We start from the raw sequence: 22,116 nt of genomic DNA, 5'->3' as shown, positions 1-22,116 counted from the left end.
TAAGTTAGGCATACATTGAGGATGTAGTATAAACAAGCATATATAAACTAATATTTGTTGTATGGCGGAGCTAATCGGAGAGAAAAGAGCGACTTTAAAATATAATTATAGGTGTATTTATTTATCTAAAACATCTAACAGCAGACATGGTGTTGAAGTGAATTAATTGACTCATATTGTGTTCAACATATGGTGAATGTTTATATTCAACTTGGAGAAAGCAAACCACCAGATTTAAGTAAATAATGCAATGGAAAAATGGAAAAAGATGGGGGGAAAATATTTTTTTGTTTTAGTATATATTTTTTTTTAGGACAAACATGACACAAACCTTCCCAATTGTTAGAAAGCCCACTGTTTAATATGTGTGTGTATGCTTCACTGATGAGAGTATTTGGTGAACATTGTTTTGTCCTAATTTCTGCTATTCTTGAACTCACCAGTGTGGACTGTGACGCAAAGTTTGTTTACATGTAAAATAGTCCACTCCTTTGTGTCATTTTGTCCACCAAAAGTTGTATGCTGTGCGTGAATGCACAAAGGTGGGCTTTGTTGATGTTATTGGCTTGTTGGAGTGCTAATCAGGCATATTGGGTCACTGCATGACTGCATCAATGCTAACATGCTATTTAGGCTAGCTGTATGTACATATTGCATCATTATGCCTCATTTGTAGGTATATTTGAGCTCATTTAATATCCTTTACTTTTATCCTCTTTGTATATAATTTAGTTTTGCATGTCTCATGACACATTATCTGTATGTAATATTGGCTGCATTTCAGAGGTTTGTTGTTTGTGTGCCATGTTGTTCCAGACCACAGCAAACGTTACCCAGCTTGCAAATATTGTAATAAATCTATTAAAAGAAGACAGCCTGCAGTTTCCTTTAACTTGGACACACACATCTATACCTTTGGCCATTACAAGCCAGTAATTTCCAGGAGTTATCTCACCTTCTGAGTAGCATCTGATTTACTAATAGTTTCTAATGTTGTAAAAATGTGTGAAATAAATATTACATTTCAACATATCTGTCAACGAAGATTTGCTTCAGCCTGCGACACATAATCATTTTGATAGTAGGCTAATATAAACAATTACATTATGTTTTGCTTTCATTATAAGACTTATATACGGTTTTTCATTTTTTGCGGCTCCAGACAGATTTGTTTTTTGTATTTTTGGGCCAATATAGCTCTTTCAATATTTTGGGTTGCCGACCCCTGGTCTAGTCACATGCCAAAATACTTAAAATGGTCTACTTTTTCCATATTTTGCCCATATAGTTTAATGTTGAGAACATCTATTCCTTTCTTCCTCGTAAACATCATATAGCAAGATTTACCAGGGGAGAGTTTAAATCCCCAGTGATATGACCACTGTTTTACTTTACTAATGGCTTCTTTAATTATGTTTGTCACATTAAAAGGATCTCGCCCTCGAACCCAAATAGCGCCATCATTAGCATGAACAGAAGAACTGAACTGAACGGAACTGGACTAATGACATGTCCCTATGGTATATTATTTACAACCTCATACAGGCCTGGATGAAGGACAGGCTGGCTTATAAGAGAGCTTGATTGGCAACCATGAACAGGTGTGCTCAGGTTGCCAATCAGGCAACCTATTTCTGTTTTGATTGAACAGAAATAGGAGCACTGGACAGGAAACAAATACAGAAAATAAGGAAAAACAAGAACATGTCAGACCCGACACGACAGGTTGTGACAAAATTAGTGTTAAAATACAAGACTTCAAACATTGAAATAAATACTACCGTAAATATGCTTTCACCAATTTGTCAATTCTTGTAATTGAGTCGCCAACCAAATGCCTGTGTAAGAGTTTTTCAAGTTAAAATTAAAGTACCACTGATAGTCACACCCACACACTAGGTGTGGTGAAATTACCTTCTGCATTTGACCCATCCCCTTGTTCTATCCCCTGGGAGGTGAGGGGAGCAGTGGGCAGCAGCAGTGGCCGCACTCGGGAATCATTTTGGTGATTTAACCCCCATTCCAACCCTTGATGCAGAGTGCCAAGCAGGGAGGTAAAGGGTCCCATTTTTATAGTCTTTAGTATGACTCGGCCGGGCTTTTTGAGTTTTACCTCCACGTTCACATTTAACTTGTGCCTACTAATGAATATAGGATTTGTACACTTTGACGAACCTATCCAGAAATCTTATTTGTAAGAGGATTTTTATCCCCTCAATAAGGTATTCCGTTTTAATTTTCTTAAATGTGTTTTTAATTTCATGTACATATGTAATTTAGAGTTTTAATTGACCTTTGTGGTTTGATGGGGGTTTGTTTTTAATATTACATAATTTTTTTTTGTTCCTATTTTGTCTTTTTTAGAGCGAGAGCCCTGATGAGACCCAGAAGGCTACGGATCCATGTGGTCATAGGAATCCACAGTATGTAATTAAAAATAAAGGTGCAAATATTGATTAGAAGATGTTGTCACTGCTTGTGCCCTGCTTTTATATCGACGACTTGAGCTTGAGTTATTCGTCCAACCTTAGGTACTATTTAGAATTCATTCAAAAGATCCTGGTGAAACTGGATGCACACAGACTTTCCGAGAAAATCCAGGTCCTCACAAACAAACTGGTGGAGTAAAACCATTTCACTGTGTAAAAATAATTTTGGCAAACTTGTTGCATGATATTTGATAATGTGGGTGCTTTACCTGCTAAAACAAATACTACAGGGCTCGAAAGGCCTTGCGATTTCTTAATGCAAATGGGAGATGGGTTACCATACTTGTTGGATGCAGGCTTAATTTTCATGGTTGTACTCAATGAGCGGTACTGTGAAAGACAGGGTGTTTTGAACACTAATAAGTGCTGTTTGAAAATGATGTAAATTAATTAACTCATGTTTTGTATATGGTGAATGTTTATATTCATCTTGAAGAAAGCAAACCACCAGTTTAAATAGTGGTATTTCAGTTTGAGTACATAAGATAAGGCACCTTAATTTGCTATTTACAGGTGGATTGGATCACCTCTCGTAGGAAAGAGGCCCTAATTGGGGCTTCAGAATGCAAAAGTGATAGCCGTATTCTTGAGAAGAGACTACATGTCTAGCTCAACGCCAACATTTAAGTTATGGGTTAAAGCAGTTGTTTTCCAGACACTTACACACGAACATCTCCTTTTATGGTCAGGGTGTGCTGTCCTGAATTAGCACACACCCAAAGACAGAAAGGAGGAATATAAAACCGATGGTTTGGCTTGTCCAAGTTAGGAGTGCCTCATTTTCTTGACCTGGCCTCCTCCAGGAACTGCAGTCCTGTATAATGATGCTCGCTTGTAATAAAGCAACTTTTGGTTCAGTAAATCATCTCCGGCGTCTCTTTTTTATCCAGCCGCACTTCCGTGTCACCCTTCTGTCCGGACAAGGATGACGAGACCAGAAATACACATCAAAAAGTATTGTTTTTATTGGCTACCAGTGTTTTGATTGAACATCCTTTTAATTGGACAAATTAAATTTAATGTAGACTACCTTTACATATATATATACACATATATACATGTATATATCAGAGCAATACAGTGGTATTGAGTAAAACTGACTTGATTCGGTTAAGTTAGTCTACATTAAATTAAATGTGTCCGAACAAAAGGTTGTTAACAATCAAAACACTGGCAACTGATAAAAATAATACTTTTTGATGTGTATTTCTGGTCTTGTCGACCTCGTCCAGACAGAAGGGTGACACGGCAGTGCGGCTGCATAAAAAACAGATGTCGGAGACGCTTTACTGAACCAAAAGTTGCTTTATTACAAGCGAGCATCATTATACAGGACTGCAGTTCCTGGAGGAGGTCAGGTCAGGAAAATGAGGCATTCCTAACTTGGAGAAGCCAAATTATCAGTTTTATATTCCCCCTTCCCACCCTGACCATAAAATGAGATGTTCATGTGTAAGTTTCTGGAAAACAACTCCTTTAAGTCATAACTTAAATGTTGGCCTTGAGCTAGACGTAGTCTCTTCTCAAGGATAGGGCTATCACTTTTGCATTCCGAAGTCCCAATTAGGGCCTCTTTCCTACAAGAAGTGATCCAATCCACCTGCGTATATCCAACTAAGGGGCCTTATCTTAGTATGTGCTCAAACTGAAATACCACTATTTAAACTAGTGGTTTGCTTTCTCCAAGATGAGTATGTGCTCCAATCACTCTATCACAAACAAATAAGAGTTATAGAAATGATTGGAAACTCAAGACAGCCAAAACATTATGTTCTTTACAAGTGTATGTAAACTTTTGACCACAACTGTATGCAGTTCATTAGCTGAACTCAACCAAATCACATAAGTTTAACAACATTTTTACACATAAGAACAACATAACCGACTTAAGTGTGCATTACTTAAGTCACTGTTGTAGAAAATACTTCAATTTATTGATTGCGTTGAAGGAAAACTGATGTACGAACATTTTAAGTTTTGTACAGCCTTTTGACAAAATATTGTAAAGTAAATCGGACCAAAAAATGTTTGAGTGTGTGAGGTATTTGCGAGCGGCAATACTCAAGATAAGCCAGAGCAGGAAACCAGAGTCAAATACAAGGACAACCCAAAGCCCCTTTGGAAAAGTATATCAGACTTTGGGTAGAAGGAGAGGACAGGCATTTTGCGAGGAGCCAGAGGTGACAGGATGACTCCTTTTCCCTGCACTGTCAGTAACTACAGTTTGTCGCTACATCTGTAAGTGCAAGTTAAATCTCTACTATGCAAAGCCAAAGCCATTTATCAGTAACACCCAAAAACGCTGTCGGCTTCGCTGGGCCTGAGCTCATCTAAGATGGACTGATGCAAAGTGTAAAAGTGTTCTGTGGTCTGAAGAGTCACCATTTCAAATTGGTTTTTAGAAACTGTGGACGTCGTGTCCTCCGGAACAAAGAGGAAAATAACCATCTGGATTGTTATAGGCGCAAAGTTCAAAAGCCAGCATCTGTGATGGTATGGGGGTGTATTAGTTCCCAAGGCATGGGTAACTTACACATCTGTGAAGGCACCATTAATGCTGAAAGGTACATACAGGTGTTGGAGCAACATATGTTGCCATCCAAGCAACATCATCATGGACGCCCCTGCTTATTTTAGCAAGACAATGCCAAGCCAGGTGTTACAACAGCGTGGCTTCATAGTAAAAGAGTGCGGGTACTAGACTGGCATGCCTGTAGTCCAGACCTGTCTCTCATTGAACATTTGTGGTGCATTATGAAGCGTAAAATACGACAGTGGAGACCCCGGACTGTTGAACAACTTAAGCGGTACATCAAGCAAGAATGGGAAAGAATTCCACCTGAAAAGCTTAAAAAATTGGTCTCCTTAGTTCCCAAACATTAACTGAGTGTCGTTAAAAGGAAAGGTCATGCAACACAGTGGTAAAGATGTTCTTTTGCCAACTTTTTTGCAATGTGTTGCCGCCATTAAATTCAAAGTTAATGATTATTTGCAACAAAAAAAAAGTTTGTTTCTCAGTTCGAACATTAAATATCTTGTCTTTGCAGTCTATTCAATTGAATATAAGTTGAAAAGGATTTGCAAATCATTGTATTCTGTTTTTATTTACGAATTACAAAACGTGCCAACTTCACTGGTTTTGTGTTTTGTACTTTTTTAGTGTCATTGAAGCGACTGCGCACTGTGGATAGACAACGCACTTGTTGCAGCTTGCTCTCAAATACTAGTCGGTATTCTGGCAAAACACACACCCTCCCCGAACTCATGCAACTCAAAGAATATCGAAAAGTATTCCATAAAGATTGGCCGGGCTCGACAGCTGGTCAGTTAAAAAAGGAAAATATCCCATGATTAGGATGAGGTCTAGAGTTGTGACCCAAACACATGCGTATATTCGCAGCTATCAAACATGTTGAAGCAAGTTCAGAAACCAGAAGAAGTTATTTGATTGTGATGACAAGATAAACGACAGAAGGTCGCAGGACTTGAGCATCAACTGACCTTCTTCAATAACTTTCCCTCCGGAACATCCAGGGACGATACGCTCTTCGCGTCAGTCATCTCTGCAACGTGCAAACAGGGAGACGTCTGCGCTTCCCACTCGTCCTCGATATCTGCAGAACATCTGATAATCTGAGGCGCATCTCTTCCTGCCGTCGCTCCTCCTTCTCTCATCCCTGCCTCACTTTCATCCACTCTGCTTCACCCGTTAGGATTTCAGTTGTCTGCTTGTTTCTATCTCTTTCAGGAAACACACAAGCCCACACAAAAGCATGCACACACACTACACAACATGGCCTAATGTATGTCTATGGGCAAAATGTGCTCTGACACAAGTGTGTCGGGGGAATTTCTGGCACACTTTTATGGGCATGTTCAATCTCCGATAATCCATTATGTATTTCTCTCTCTGAGCTGCAAGCATGAATGCATACTGTACATCTGTCAGAACAATGGAAGCATCATAATACCCGAATATGCAGAACAAAGATAATATAATTAGGATGTATTTTTCGCCACAGCAGAAATCGGATATCAAGAATTGAATTCATACTGCACACAGTAAATATTCACAATAAAAACAAAGAGTCTGAGCAAGGGTTGGGTACTTAGACTATAAGAGGCACCAATTGACTTTAAAGGGATTGGGGGTTAATCTGTTTGACGCAAAAAAATCTCCACCCTCAGATTCAAACCAAATAGGATATTGGCCCTCAAAGGGCCCGGGTTCCAGCAAAGTGGTCAACATGTGCCGCCAAATAGGACTAGACTCTTAAGGTCCTAAGCTCCCCCAAAAGGGACTAGTCCAGGAGTCGGCAACCCAATACGTTGAAAGTGTCAGGTCTTTTGATCATGTTTTGTTTGGCTATCTTCTGTTGGTTTTTGGACTCTTTTAGTTCCTGTTTTCACTCCCTTGCTTTGTCACCATGACAACCATTCGTTTCACCTGTTTCACGTGTTGGACTCATGCACCTGTTTTCAATCACCACATGACTATTTAAGCCTGTCATTTTCTGTTGGTCGTGCTGGCGTCATCACTCTGTTTATGCTACTCTGCACTCTGGTTATGTATCACTCTGCTTCAGGCCATGTTTACTGCTTCATGCCATGTTTACTGCTTCATGCCATTTCATAGTTCATGCTGCTCTGCTCTTTTCTTTCCAAGTAAGTTTTGGTTTATTCATGTCACGTTTAGCGAGTCTTTTGTTTCATGTCCATAGTTTTGCCTTTGTGGTAGTTTTTGTTTTTAGCCAAGTTTGTTCTCCGCCTTGTGCGCGCCTTTTGTTTGCACTTTTTATAGATAAATTAAAACATGTACTTACCTTCACGCCATGTCCGGTCCGTTTCTATTGCATCTTGGGAAAACAATCCATGCAGTTTACTGCATCATAGTCCTATTCATCACAGAAAGAGCCATTTTGGACCAAAAATACAAAAATAAAATCTGTCTGGAGCCGCAAAAAATGAAAAGCCGTATTTGAGGTTTGTCACACCGCTGCCTCTCCACCTGGCTGTTATCTACCGCCCCGCTGGCCCCTATTCGGACTTCATCAGTGAATTCTCAGAGTTTGTTGCTGATCTAGTGACGCACGCCGACAATATAATCATAATGGGGGACTTTAATATCCATATGAATACCCCATCGGACCCTCCATGTGTGGCGCTCCAGACTATAATTGATAGCTGTGGTCTTACACAAATAATAAATGAACCCACGCATCGCAACGGTAATACGATAGATCTAGTGCTTGTCAGGGGTGTCACCATCTCTAAAGTTACGATACTCCCGTACACTAAAGTAATGTCCGATCATTACCTTATAAAATTCGAAGTTCTGACTCATTGTCAACAAACTAATAATAATAATACTAACTACTATAGCAGCCGCAACATTAATGCTGCCACAACGACGACTCTTACTGACCTACTGCCTTCGGTAATGGCACCATTCCCAAATTATGTGGGCTCTATTGATAACCTCACTAACAACTTTAATGGCGCCCTGCGCGACACCATTGATATTGTAGCACCGCTAAAGCTAAAAAGGGCCCCTAAAAAGCGTACCCCATGGTTTACAGAAGAAACTAAAGCCCAGAAATTATCATGTAGAAAGCTGGAACGCAAATGGCGTGCGATTAAACTTGAGGTTTTCCATCAAGCATGGTGTGATAGTTTAATAACTTATAAACGCATGCTTACCTCAGCTAAAGCTAAATATTACTCAAATCTCATCCACCTCAACAAAAATGATCCTAAATTTCTGTTTAGTACAGTAGCATCGCTAACCCAACAAGGGACTCCTCCCAGTAGCTCCACCCACTCAGCAGATGACTTTATGAATTTCTTTAATAAGAAAATTGAAGTCATTAGAAAATAGATTAAAGACAATGCATCTCAGCTACCACTGGGTTCTATTACCACAGATACGACTGTATATACGACGGATACCGCCCTCCAAAATAGTTTCTCTCTCTTTGATGAAATAACATTGGAGGAATTGTCAAAATGTGTAAATGGGACAAAACAAACAACATGTTTACTTGACCCAATTCCTGGGAAACTTATCAAGGAGCTTTTTGTATTACTAGGTCCATCAGTGTTAAATATTATAAACTTATCACTTTCCTCTGGCACTGTTCCCCTAGCATTCAAAAAAGCGGTTATTCATCCTCTACTCAAAAGACCTAACCTCGATCCTGATCTCCTGGTAAACTACCGGCCGGTGTCCCACCTTCCGTTTATCTCGAAAATCCTCGAAAAAAATGTAGCACAGCAGCTAAATGAACACTTAGTGTCCAACAATCTCTGTGAACCTTTTCAATCCGGTTTCAGGGCAAATCACTCTACGGAGACAGCCCTTGCAAAAATTACTAATGATCTATTGCTAACGATGGATTCTGATGCTTCATCTATGTTGCTGCTTCTTGATCTTAGCGCCGCTTTCGATACTGTTGATCATAATATTTTATTAGAGCGTATCAAAACGCGTATTGGGATGACAGACTTAGCCTTGTCTTGGTTTAACTCTTATCTTACTGACAGGATGCAGTGTGTCTCCCATAACAATGTGACCTCGGACTATGTTAAGGTAACGTGCGGAGTTCCCCAGGGTTCGGTTCTTGGCCCTGCACTCCTTAGTATTTACATGCTGCCGCTAGGTGACATCATACGCAAATACGGTGTTAGCTTTCACTGTTATGCTGATGACACCCAACATGCCCCTAAAGCTGACCAACACGCCGGATTGTAGTCAGCTGGAGGCGTGTCTTAATGAAATTAAACAATGGATGTCCGCTAACTTTTTGCAACTCAACGCTAAGAAAACGGAAATGCTGATTATCGGTCCTGCTCAACACCGACATCTATTTAATAATACCACCTTAACATTTGACAACCAAACAATTAAACAAGGTGACTCGGTAAAGAATCTGGGTATTATCTTCGACCCAACTCTCTCGTTTGAGTCGCACATTAAGAGTGTTACTAAAACGGCCTTCTTTCATCTCCGTAATATCGCTAAAATTCGTCCCATTTTGTCCACAAGCGATGCTGAGATCATTATCCATGCGTTCGTTACATCTCGTCTCGATTACTGTAACGTTTTATTTTCGGGCCTCCCTATGTCTAGCATTAAAAGATTACAGATGGTACAAAATGCGGCTGCTAGACTTTTGACAAAAACAAGAAAGTTTGATCATATTACGCCTATACTGGCTCACTTGCACTGGCTTCCTGTGCACCTAAGATGCGACTTTAAGGTTTTACTACTTACGTATAAAATACTACACGGTCAAGCTCCTGCCTATCTTGCCGATTGTATTGTACCATATGTCCCGGCAAGAAATCTGCGTTCAAAGAACTCCGGCTTATTAGTGATTCCCAGAGCCCAAAAAAAGTCTGCGGGCTATAGAGCGTTTTCTATTCGGGCTCCAATACTATGGAATGCCCTCCCGGTAAAAGTTAGAGATGCTACCTCACTAGAAGCATTTAAGTCTTATCTTAAAACTCATTTGTATACTCTAGCCTTTAAATAGACTCCTTTTTTAGACCAGTTGATCTGCCGTTTCTTTTCTTTTCTTTTCTACTCTGCTCCCAACCCGGGGTGGACCGCTAGCCTGCCCATCAGATGGGGACATCTCTACGCTGCTGACCCGTCTCCACTCGGGATGGTTCCTGCTGGCCCCACTATGGACTGGACTTTCGCTGATGTGTTGGACTTTCACAATATTATGTCAGACCCACTCGACATCCATTGCTTTCGGTCTCCCCTAGAGGGGGGGGGGGGGGGGGGGGGGTTACCCACATATGCGGTCCTCTCCAAGGTTTCTCATAGTCATCCACATTGACGTCCCACTGGGGTGAGATTTCCTTGCCCGTATGTGGGCTCTGTACCGAGGATGTCGTTGTGACTTGTACAGCCCTTTGAGACACTTGTGATTTAGGGCTATATAAATAAACATTGATTGATTGATTGATGATAATAAAGCTAATACAAGATGTAAGTGTCTAATTTAGCTATAATAGCTTACTATCAAAATGGCTATGTGTTGCAGGCTGAAGCAAATCTTCGTTGACAGAAATGTTGAAATTTAATATTTATTTAAAAAATGTTTAGAACATTAGAAACCATTAGTAAATCAGATGCTACTCAGAAGGTGAGATAACTCCTGATTTTTAATGGCCAAAGGTGTAGATGTCTGTGTCCAAGTTAAAGGAAACGGCAGGCAGTCTTCTTTTAATAGATTCATTACAATCTTTGGCAAGCTATGTAATGTTTGCTGTGGTCTGGAACAACATGGCACACAACTATCAGACATGCAGCCAATATTATAAACAAATAATATGTCATGAGACATGCAAAACTAAATTATATACAAAGAGGATAAAAGTAAAGGATATTAAATGAGCTCAAATATAGCTACAAATGAGGCATAATGATGCAATGTGTACATATAGCTAGCCTAAATAGCATGTTAGCATTGATTAGCTTGCAGTCATGCTCTGACCAAATATGCCTGATTAGCACGCCAACAAGTCAATAACATCAACAAAGCTCACCTTTGTGCATTCACGCACAGCATGCAACTTTTGGTGGACAAAATGAGACAAAGGAGTGGAAGATTTTACATGTAAACACACTGTTGCGTTTGTGTTTACTTTTCCCCCGTCTTTTTCCATTTTCAATCCTTTTTTAAAAATGCTCCAGGGAGCCACTAGGGCGACACTAAAGAGCCGCATGTGGCTATAAAGGTCCTAGTGGCCCCAGAAGGTCCTACATATGCCCTAATAGGACAGAGTAGGGCCATTATGGGTGAAATTTGGACCGTAGAGATTCTTGTAAAACTGGATAAGGGTTAGGTCTGGTAAAAAATGACAAACCTTTACTTCCTAGTGTTGGTTAGAGTTAGTACACATGTACTTGACCCTTTTTAATTGTGTTTGTAAAGGCTATTCAGTCCTCCCAGGATTCTTTGACGTCGCAATTGTGCCAATTCAAGCAATTTCAACTATTCTTTTATTTTTATTTTTTTATTTTTATTTAACCAGATAAGAAAACCCATTGAGATCAAGATCTCTTTCACAAGGGTGACCTGGCCAAGAGGTCAACAGCACATGTCACAGAGCAGTTTCAAAAATAATACATTAAGACATACATTTTAAAATACATAAGAGAACCGTAAAACAACAGAGATTTACATCTTTAAGAACACAGGCACTGTGCAAACGTCTCTCGCTGTTTGTCCCTCAGGACAGAACGGAAGTCTCCAAATGGAAGTAGTTCTGTAAGTTTCAGTTTCGTCTGCAATGCATTCCATGCCAGAGGGGCAGCAATGCCAAAAGCTCTTTTGCCAAATTCAGTCCGTACATGAGGAACAGTTAAAACATACAAATTGTTAGAACGTAATGCGTAAGAGCTGCTTTTTCTTTGTAACAGAGTACACAAGTATGGAGGTATTAAACCTAAAAGAGCCTTATAAATGATAGTCAGCCAATGTGTGTATCTGCGTGCACTCAATGAAGATAAGTTTGACTTCATATACAGTTGACAATGGTGGGTGAGACTACGACAGCCAGTAACAAATCTTAGTGCTGAATGAAAAACAGTGTCCAAGGACTGGAGGCATTTAGATGAAGCACTAAAATAAAGCACGTCTCCATAATCAATTACAGGCAAGATAGTTGCTGTCACCAATTTCTTTCTGACTTTAAGAGAGAAGCAGTTTTTATTTCTAAAAAAGAAACCAAGCTTTACCCTAAGCTTAGAGACCAAGTTGTTAACATGGGCTTTAAATGAAAGCTCCTGATCAAGAGTAAAACCCAAGTACTTGTAATTTAAGACCTGCTCTATAGGGTTTCCATTTGATGTTACAATATTTGGAATATTTTCCAGTAGCACCCTTGAATGAGAGAAAACCATTACCTTGCTTTTATCTGTATTTAAAACCAATTTAAGATCAAATAAGCAAGCCTGGATGACATCAAAAGCAGCTCGTAAAAACTCAAAAGCCTGAATGATGGAGGTTGAACAGCAATAAATAATGGTGTCGTCTGCATAAAAATGGTACATTGCATTTGACAAATTATTACAAAGATTATTTATGTAGATAGAAAATAAAATGGGCTCCGTGAACTACGCAGCCTCACATCTTTGTCTAATCCTCTGCTTGGCCATTCAGCGTTATATTCGCCAATCAAATTTGGTTCTAAACGCCGATCAAACGTGCACGTCAACTGTATAGTCAAAACTTATGTTAGTTTATTGTGTAGACAAAGCAGGAACAATAATGTGTAGCAATATATCAACAACTTTTTTAATAAAATGGTGGAATTGTCAATTCTCCTGTGTAGCTCAGACGTATTTCCTGTTCCTGTCCACGGCGCTAAGCCTTCTGGGTAATCTAGTGTATAAGCATTTACTGTACTTTCTATTTTACATGCATTTATATATTTATTTAACATTTATTTACCCAGTTTGAGACAATTAAGAACATATTTTCATTTACAATGCTGACCGAGCAAAGATGCAGCATTTACATGTTAGAGATGTTGAAGTGTGATGATTATCTCTCATCGTCTTTCATTTACCAACCGAATATAGTGCTATAAATCGCTCTCAACAGTTCACAAATGCTCTTAATGTGTGGGGATAAATGTGTTGGAACATAATTGAATGTTTAAAATTGACAAACACTGTTCAGGCCAAAACATTCACAGAGAAAGTCTGCAACTTGTGGATGACAGAGCAGACAAAATGTCACGTGAGGGGTGCGCTTGCTGCGCGGTTGTTCTTCCAATGCAAAAAGACGGACAGCTCCGGACGACAGGCGTAAGGTAAGAAATTATTTATTTCTCATAAATTATCCAATAAACACACGACAAGAAAATAACAAAAAACATGCGTGCCTAAAACACAGAGAGTAAAGACGTTGCATGGGCTAGGACATGGCATAAACAGAACTTACGTGGCATGAACGCGTGTCACAAACACAACGAAAGCAGGATGAGTGACTGGCAAGGGAAACTTAAATAATGCCTCTGATTAGCGCTCGGGAAGCAGGTGAGCAGGCGAGCACTAATCAGAGACAGGTGAACACAATAAGTCGCCACGGTGACAAAAGCAAACAAGGAAGCCTAAACGGGAACTAAAGAAGTACAAAACTAACAGAACATAACAAAACATGATCCGGACCACGGATCATGACACAAAAAGAAAGACTGGGGGTGTTTATTCCTATACATTCAGCCATCCATCCATTTTCTGTACCGCAGGAAAGCTAGAGCCAATCCCAGCTGCCTTCAGGTTAGAGGCGGGGAAAACCCCTAGACTGGTCGCCAGCCAATTACAGTAATTATTACTCTTATTTGGTCTAATTCATTAAAATAGTACAGTAATTTCACAATAATCTCTGAGTATGTATTGCCGTCTAGTTCCACTTTTAGGTCCATGTTGTACAAAACGAGTAAAAAAATCAATACAGTATTTGTTTTCCAATTTGTGTTGCAAACCTGTGCATTTTAAGGTTAATATTGCAATGATATATTTGTATTTATTTATTGTTTTTAACATGTCTTTTCCAGCCACTCAGGCAAAACATATTGTTGATGTAGATTTATTTCTCTTGTTGCCTTATTTGTATTTGACTTTATCAAATGGATTTATTTAATGTTTGGCATGGGGGGATCGAAAGATAGAATGAAAAAAAGAAAGGGGGCGGGGTGGGGGGGGGGGATTGCAGGGACAAGGGGGGATAAGACAGAGAGAGACAACAACAACAACAGAAGGACAACAGCAGCAAATACAATATGTAAAAATACGATACAAAAAATTAGGACAAAGAAGCAGTTAGTGAAGTAGATAATAATAACACAGGAATGGCAATGAACATTATTGCACTACAAATGGAGCAATAAAAATACCAATAGAAATAACACTATTGATAATGATCAATAATTACCTCTATTATCAACATTACAATCGCTTCAAATGCAACAATACATCAATGTAATGAATACTTAAATGGAGCGGACTAATTAACCCTATAGATTGTTATAGTAAAAATAGGTGAAACTTCAGCAGTGTGTCATGCATCAATCGAGTTCGAATGAAACATGATTATATGCACAATTGTATGTGTGTGGTGCAGGTGTATGTAGTGTGTATATATATATGTATAGTGAATATGTATGTGGATGTATGTACCGTGTGTGTGTGTATGTATGTATGTATGTATGTGCGTGCGTATGTACCAATGTATGTGCGTGTGGTTGTATGACTGTAGGTATGTATGACTATACATCAGTATGTACAGCATGTATTTGCGCATGTGTTAGCGTATAAATATGTGTATGTTTGTATGCACAATATATTTGTCTCCCAGTATGTGGGGAAGCCAAAGAACAGCCTCAGCCACCCAGAAACCCCAACCCAAAATGGCAGGTGCGGTGCCCAGGGAACAAGGGACCACTGGTGTGTTTTAATTCCTGTTTCTAGTTTCTACTTGTATTTAGAATCACTTCCTGTCTTAGTGCTCTTGTTTTGTCAGTATTTACCGTTTGGTCTCTGAGTTTTGAAGCGCCTTTACTTTCTGTTCCATGTCCTGTCAGTACACCTGATTCTCTTTAATTAGTTCTATTTAGTTCCACCTGGGTCCCTCCTTCAGTGCTGGATCTTTTTACTTTGTAGACTATTGCTTGGTGTGCTGTAATTGTTCCCTGCTTCCTGTGACAATTAAATTAGTTGTACCTGCATTCTGCTGCCATTCTCTGCATCCTTGGGGTCACGCTGCAAGCAATGCTCACCAAACCATGACAAAGACACACACGGCCACTACCCCAGCAGCTCGTCGCCACACAACATCGCAACATGCCACATGGCACACCGAGTTGCCACGACAAGGTACTACACCCAGCAGGCTCCCGTCGAGCAGAGCACCCGGAAGGGGTGGGCGGCGGAACCGAGGGGCCCCAGACACACAGCCCGACCGCGGCGGCCCAGAACAAAGAAATTCAAGGCATTTTAAGTCGTAACAATCACAAAAAATCAAGCAGAATCCTGAAAGGACTGTTAATAGATCAGTGTTGGCTGCGAAGTTGATTGTCGAATCAGACTCCTATTAATCGTCGACTAGTCAACTATTCTAAGACGTTCCATGGCTTGTCATGGCTTGTCATGAGTTAAAATGCTTTGGCTCTTCTTACATCTCTTTGGGTTTGATAAAACGCAGCTACGAATGTATGTACTATGACAAATGCTCTCCAAAATAATCTTTCTAATTTGAAGAAATAACATTAGAGGAATTCTTGCGACTCGTAAATGGGACCAAAAATATTAATCATGTTTACTTGACCCACTTCCTGGGAAACTTATCATGGAGCTGTTTGTAATACTAAGACCATCAGTGCTAAATATTATTAACGTATCACTTTCAAAACAGCTGTTATTCATCCTCTGCTCAAACCTACTGGCTGGTGTTGCACCTCCCGTTTATCTCTAAAATCCTCGATAAAATTGTTGCACAGCAGCTAAATTAACACTTAGTGTCTAACAATCTTTGTGAACCCTTTCAGTCTGGTTTCAGGGCAAATCACTCTACTGAGACAGCCCACGTAAAAATGACTAATTACCTATTGCTAACTATGGATGCTGGTGTGTCATCCATGCTGCTGCTACTTGATCGCAGCGCTGCTTTCCATTCCGTCTAGCATAACAATCTATTAGAACGTATCAAAACACATACGACAGACTTAACCTTTTCTTGGTTTAACTCCTATCTTACTGGCAAGATGCAGTGCGTCTCCCATAGCAACCTGACCTTGCAGTATGTTAAGGTAATGTGCAGAGTTCCACATGGTTTGGTTCTTGGCCCTGCACTCCTTAGCATTTATATGCTGCCGCTAGGTGACATCATACGCAAATACGGTGTTAGCTTTCACTGTTATGCAGATGACACCCAACTTTACATGCCCCTAAAGCTGAAAACAATGGATGTGCAGCAACTTTTTGCATCCTCAAGGGGAGGTGCACTTTTTTGGAATTTTGCCTATCGTTTACAACCTCTATGAAAGACATGACGATGGATGAATTTTTCTAATTTTTTTTTTGCATTCTAAATAGTAAATACATTTGATCAAAAGTCCACTTACAATGGAGCCAATGGGAGCCGCTCTATTCTGCCTATAAAGGCCTTAACAAAACATCCAAACACTTCCATTAAGGTTTTATATACATACTGTAAGTATATGTAATGTAGTAGCAGGCACATTTATAATAACATTGATACATGATACATCACAATTTCTTGTTTCTCTTTTCAACAAAAGAGTAGGAAGAAGCAGAATGTATTTAATCCTACCCCTTTTCCATTACATAGCAATTTCTAACACTTTTGTTCACATCCTTTTATTCACAATATATTCTATAAATAATAGCATTAAAACAAATTTAAAAAAATATTATTATTGAAGTAAGTTATATTTCATATGGTAAGATAAATAAGATTATCAATAACTTCAGAATGTTTATCATGGTTCTTCTTCTTTGTACACTTTAAGTACAGTTTTTTTTTAAATTGGATCATATTAGTACATTGTTTGATTTCTGATATACTAAAGATGTTAAGTGTTGTAAGAGCATACAAATGTTTTAAATTAAAATGTTCTCTAAAATTATATTTATTCTCTTTTGTTGACAATAATTGTTGTTCATTCTTGGGTAGCAGGTTGTATTTTGCTTTGTGCATAATATTAGCTGTTTGCAAATTCACTATATCGTGGAATTTCAATATTTTCGATTCAATAGATAAAGGGTTCTGAGTGTTCTCTATAGCCAACATTATGTATTATTCTAACTGATCTTTTTTATAACACCGTTAATGAATGAAATGTACTTCTGTAGTTATTTCCCCATATTTCTGCACAATAACTCAGATATAGTAACACTAGCGAGCAGTAAAGAATATGAAGTGATTTTTGGTCCAATACATATTTAGCTTCATTCATTACTGATGCATTTTTTGCCACATTATGTTGTACAGTTTTTTATGAGCGTTCCAATTCATTTTATCATCAATCATTACAAACTACTTCATCAATCATTACAAACTATTTTCTTAACCGCCATAACCACAACACCAGGGGGAGCTCCACTAACCACGTTAAACCCAGATTCCGATCTAACAAAGGTCTTAACTCATTCTCTTTCTATGCCACATCAATGTGGAATGCGCTCCCAACAGGTGTAAAAGAAAGGGCATCTCTATCCTCCTTCAAAACCGCACTAAAAGTACACCTCCAGGCAACTTCAACCCTGAACTAACACCCTCCCCGGTTTGTTAATAATCAAATGTTAATAATCAAATGTAAATAATCAAATGTAGATAGTTTTTCTTATGCTTTCTGATCCCTCCCTCTCTCTCTATGTCCACTACTTGCTGGACATATCCTACCAAGTCAGACCTACACTGTTTCAATGTACATTTCTCTGATGATACAATTGTTGATGACTGAAGTGATGATAACAACCAAACCTAACCCCCCTCCCCCCACCCCCTTCCACATTCCCCATCCTGGATTGTAAATAATGTAAATAAGTCAATGTATATACCGTATATTACCAAATAAACGCCCTTGTGCAAATAACCGGCCATGTCCTAATAGGCGCCTGGGGTCTGACCCTATTTTGTGAATTAACCGCCTCTTCCTAATAACCGCCCATGTCCAAATAGCCGCCCGTGGGCTGTTATTTGCATAATTTAGATTAAAATCATATTGATTTAATTAAACCGAATTTATAAGCTAAAAGGAAAAGCAAAGGTGCAGTAATTCTGGTAATTACGGTAACAGCAGACGTTACGTGGGGATTCTGGGTAATCAACTTATAGCAGTGAGTTGAATGAACAGGATACCGGTACACCACAACTGATGGACGGGAATACTTTAAGGGGGAAGAAGAACAGAAAGTTTGACTAAAAGTTCAAGCTAGCGGTTGTGAAGTATGCGGAGCTGGTTTGGCAGCGGCCAGGCAGTTTAACATTGACCCAAAACGTGTACGAAAATGGAAACAAAAAAAGGGACAACTACTATCTCAGTCGGCAATCGATGGAAAACGGGCTCGCTTATCTGGTGGAGGTAAGAAGAAAGTGAGCGACGAGCTTGATGCTAATTTGTGTCAGTGGATACATCACGTATGCTGCTTTATTTAAAACTTGGAGTACTGTAGCCTTTATTTTATTTAAGTGACAGTATTATTGTTCTGTTTTGATGGTGGGTTTTATACTTGAGTACTTGGTACCATAATTTTATTTTTCCCGGTAGGCTGCTTTATTTAAAAAGTTTATTTATTTTTAGTATTGGTATTCTATTTGACAATTGTTGCACTACTGCCATGTTGAAGCCTTGTTGATCTCTTGTCTTTTGATAGCCTACCTCATGTTGATCTCTTGTTTTTTTGTTTGTATGTTTACAATAGCTTTTACATTTAAAGTTTTTTGTACGAAAAAAAAATACTGGACAGTAACCATTGTAACCAAATAATGGCCTGGTGCAGGCTGGTGCAAAAATAAATAAAAGCCTTGTGCAAATAACCGCCCATGTCCTAATAGCCGTCTGACTCCATTTTGTGAAATAAACGCCCGGGCTACTATTTGATAATATACGGTACTCTGTTGATTATCTTGTGTGATGACTGTATTATGATGATAGTATACATTATATCTGATAGTATATAACTGTATCATTAATCAATGAATCAATCAAGTGGACCCCGACTTAAACAAGTTTAAAAACTTATCCGGGGGTTACCATTTAGTGGTCAACTGTACGGAATATGTACTTCACTGTGCAATCTACTAATAAAAGTCTCAATCAATCAAAACACCTCGAAAGTGTGATTTATTTTACTATTTCAATTTCTATTCCGTCTATTTGTATTTGTGCTTGACTTTCTCTTCTACTGTTACCGAATTACTTTATTTTAGTTTTACGGATGTTTAAGGATAGTCTTTTTTTATCAAACCATCTGTTTAATTTATTCATTTCTTCTGTCATTAACGTTGTTAGGCCTATTAAGACCCCTAAAAATTTGGTGTTATATATATATATATATATATATATATATATATATATATATATATATATATATATATATATATATATATATTTTTTTTTTTTTACAAATACATGCCGACATATTCATTATAAAGTGGCCCGAATATGAGTTTAAATAAATAATCATATAACCTGTCATTATTTACTCAGTTTCCCCTCACTTCATAGCGTAAGGTAGAGAGCCCCTTTAGTGCGTCGGTATCCAATCCATTCCACTTGTTCATATAGAAAATGCCCACATCACTCAAAATCCAGTCCACATTTTCTCTGCGACCTCGCTTGCGGTCCTTGGACTTGTTCATATAGAAAATGCCCACATCATTCAAAATCCTTACGTAACATCACCAGAATGATTGACAATTAGGAGGACCAATAGTCAACATGATCCACAACATCCTCTAGTATCAATCAATCAATCAATCAATGTTTATTTATATAGCCCTAAATCACAAGTGTCTCAAAGGGCTGTACAAGCCACAACGACAGTCTTTCATATATATATATATATATATATATATATATATATATATATATATACACTACCGTTCAAAAGTTTGGGGTCACATTGAAATGTCCTTATTTTTTAAGGAAAAGCACTGTACTTTTCAATGAAGATAACTTTAAACTAGTCTTAACTTTAAACAAATACACTCTATACATTGCTAATGTGGTAAATGACTATTCTAGCTGCAAATGTCTGGTTTTTGGTGCAATATCTACATAGGTGTATAGAGGCCCATTTCCAGCAACTATCACTCCAGTGTTCTAATGGTACAATGTGTTTGCTCATTGGCTCAGAAGGCTAATTGATGATTAGAAAACCCTTGTGCAATCATGTTCACACATCTGAAAACAGTTTAGCTCGTTACAGAAGCTACAAAACTGACCTTCCTTTGAGCAAAACGAGTTTCTGGAGCATCAAATTTGTGGGGTCAATCAAACGCTCAAAATGGCCAGAAAAAGAGAACTTTCATCTGAAACTCGACAGACTATTGTTGTTCTTAGAAATGAAGGCTATTCCACAAAATTGTTTGGGTGACCCCAAACTTTTGAACAGTAGTGTATATATATATATATATATATATATATATATATATATATATATATATATATATATATATATATATATATATATATATATATATATATATATATATGAAAGACTTAATATGTGTATATATATATATATATATATATATATATATATATATATATATATATATATATATATATATATATATATATATATATATATATATATATATATATATATATATATAAGAAAAACCCAGACACCATCTTTGTAGTCATTTTTCTCCTGCGTGGACTTCCGTCTTCCTTTACAATGAGTGAAGCTGCACGAAACCTTGTGTCTGCAATTGTAAATAATTTAGTTTTCAAGTTTTGTGTTTCTTGTAGAATCTATATAAAGTAATATACATTAGCCTATTGTTAAAATAATGAAAAAAACATCATTAAATATGTTTGTTTTATTGTATTGTTACATTAATAGATGTTGTATTATTATAGGATGGCTTGTTAAACATTTCATAGGATTTTCAGAGGGAGGAAAAACGAAGACATTTAATATAAAATGTAAAATAAATAAATACATAAAAAGAAAAAGAAAAAATATGGTTAAAAGCCATCGTTCCGGGGAGCATTTCATTTCATCCCGTGCATTTTTTTAAATAATAATAATAACAATGAATAATTTCTAAGTCTTTGTTAGCCGTTTGTGAAGTTGTGTGCTCGTGCGCTACGTTCGCTCGCATCCTGTGCATCTCCTGTCCTTAAAATCCAGTGACGCCCCTGTCTTCTGTTATTATTTGTATATTAGCTTCTGTGTAACCCATTTACCATTTGACGCATTTCCTGAAAATCCCTTCTTATGTTATTATTTTGAGTTTGCAGACTTTCTATATTTTTCTACATACTTCTCAGATCTTCTTCGTATTATGTTGATGCATTTCTCAAATCTTTTTTGGGGTGTTCTCTTATTACTCTTTCCAGGTCTGCTTTGTGTTCTAGTCTTCCATTTTCTATGTCATGGACTATTTTTTTTAGCATCATGTCTCCCATCATGTCCTGTGTCCAAACATCAAGTTTTGCTTCCCATCGTGTCCTGTCCAGAGAATCATTTGTTTCGATGACACCTAATATTTCTGGATTTGAGTTTTTATTTTAGATTTTGACATCGCAGGAGCTAGCTAAAGTCAGTTGCTTCTTTCGCGACTTGCAGCACTTTTGACTTCTTTATTTAAACAATTTCGTCCCTTGCGCCGTTCAGAGGTGTCAGCCCGTCAACTTATATCAGTCTGTGTTGTCGGAAGCACTTTAAAACAGATTCAAACTCTCGCCGTAGCTTCTGGTTGCTAGACAACCGCTTTAATTGCGGTGGGGGTCCTTGGCTTGAGTTTAACGGCTCTTCCAACTCGCCTTATTTCAGCGAATCAATGCCTCTTACCGGACCAAAATCTGTTCGAAGATTCCAGGTAACTTTCCTGCGGCTGTGATCACA

The 22,116-nt window shown here is 38.2% G+C and overlaps 1 protein-coding gene across 2 annotated transcripts in view; it reads right to left on the bottom strand.

Annotated features, from left to right (window-relative positions):
- Positions 1–6,184, bottom strand: part of LOC133633783 (calcium-binding protein 2-like) — a 72,855-nt gene extending 66,671 nt beyond the window's left edge. For both annotated transcript variants that reach the window (XM_062026472.1, XM_062026473.1), the window contains exon 1: positions 5,991–6,184. In XM_062026472.1, coding sequence (XP_061882456.1) covers positions 5,991–6,164 — 174 coding nt within the window. In that variant the 5' untranslated portion in view covers positions 6,165–6,184. The remainder of the gene's footprint in view (positions 1–5,990) is intronic.
- Positions 6,185–22,116: the final 15,932 nt, after the last annotated feature.

This window comes from Entelurus aequoreus, linkage group LG18 (genome assembly GCF_033978785.1).
Source record: "Entelurus aequoreus isolate RoL-2023_Sb linkage group LG18, RoL_Eaeq_v1.1, whole genome shotgun sequence".
Lineage (NCBI taxonomy): Eukaryota > Metazoa > Chordata > Actinopteri > Syngnathiformes > Syngnathidae > Entelurus > Entelurus aequoreus.
The sequence above is the reverse complement of the archived record's forward strand: the minus strand, read 5'-3'. Positions and strand labels throughout refer to the sequence as shown.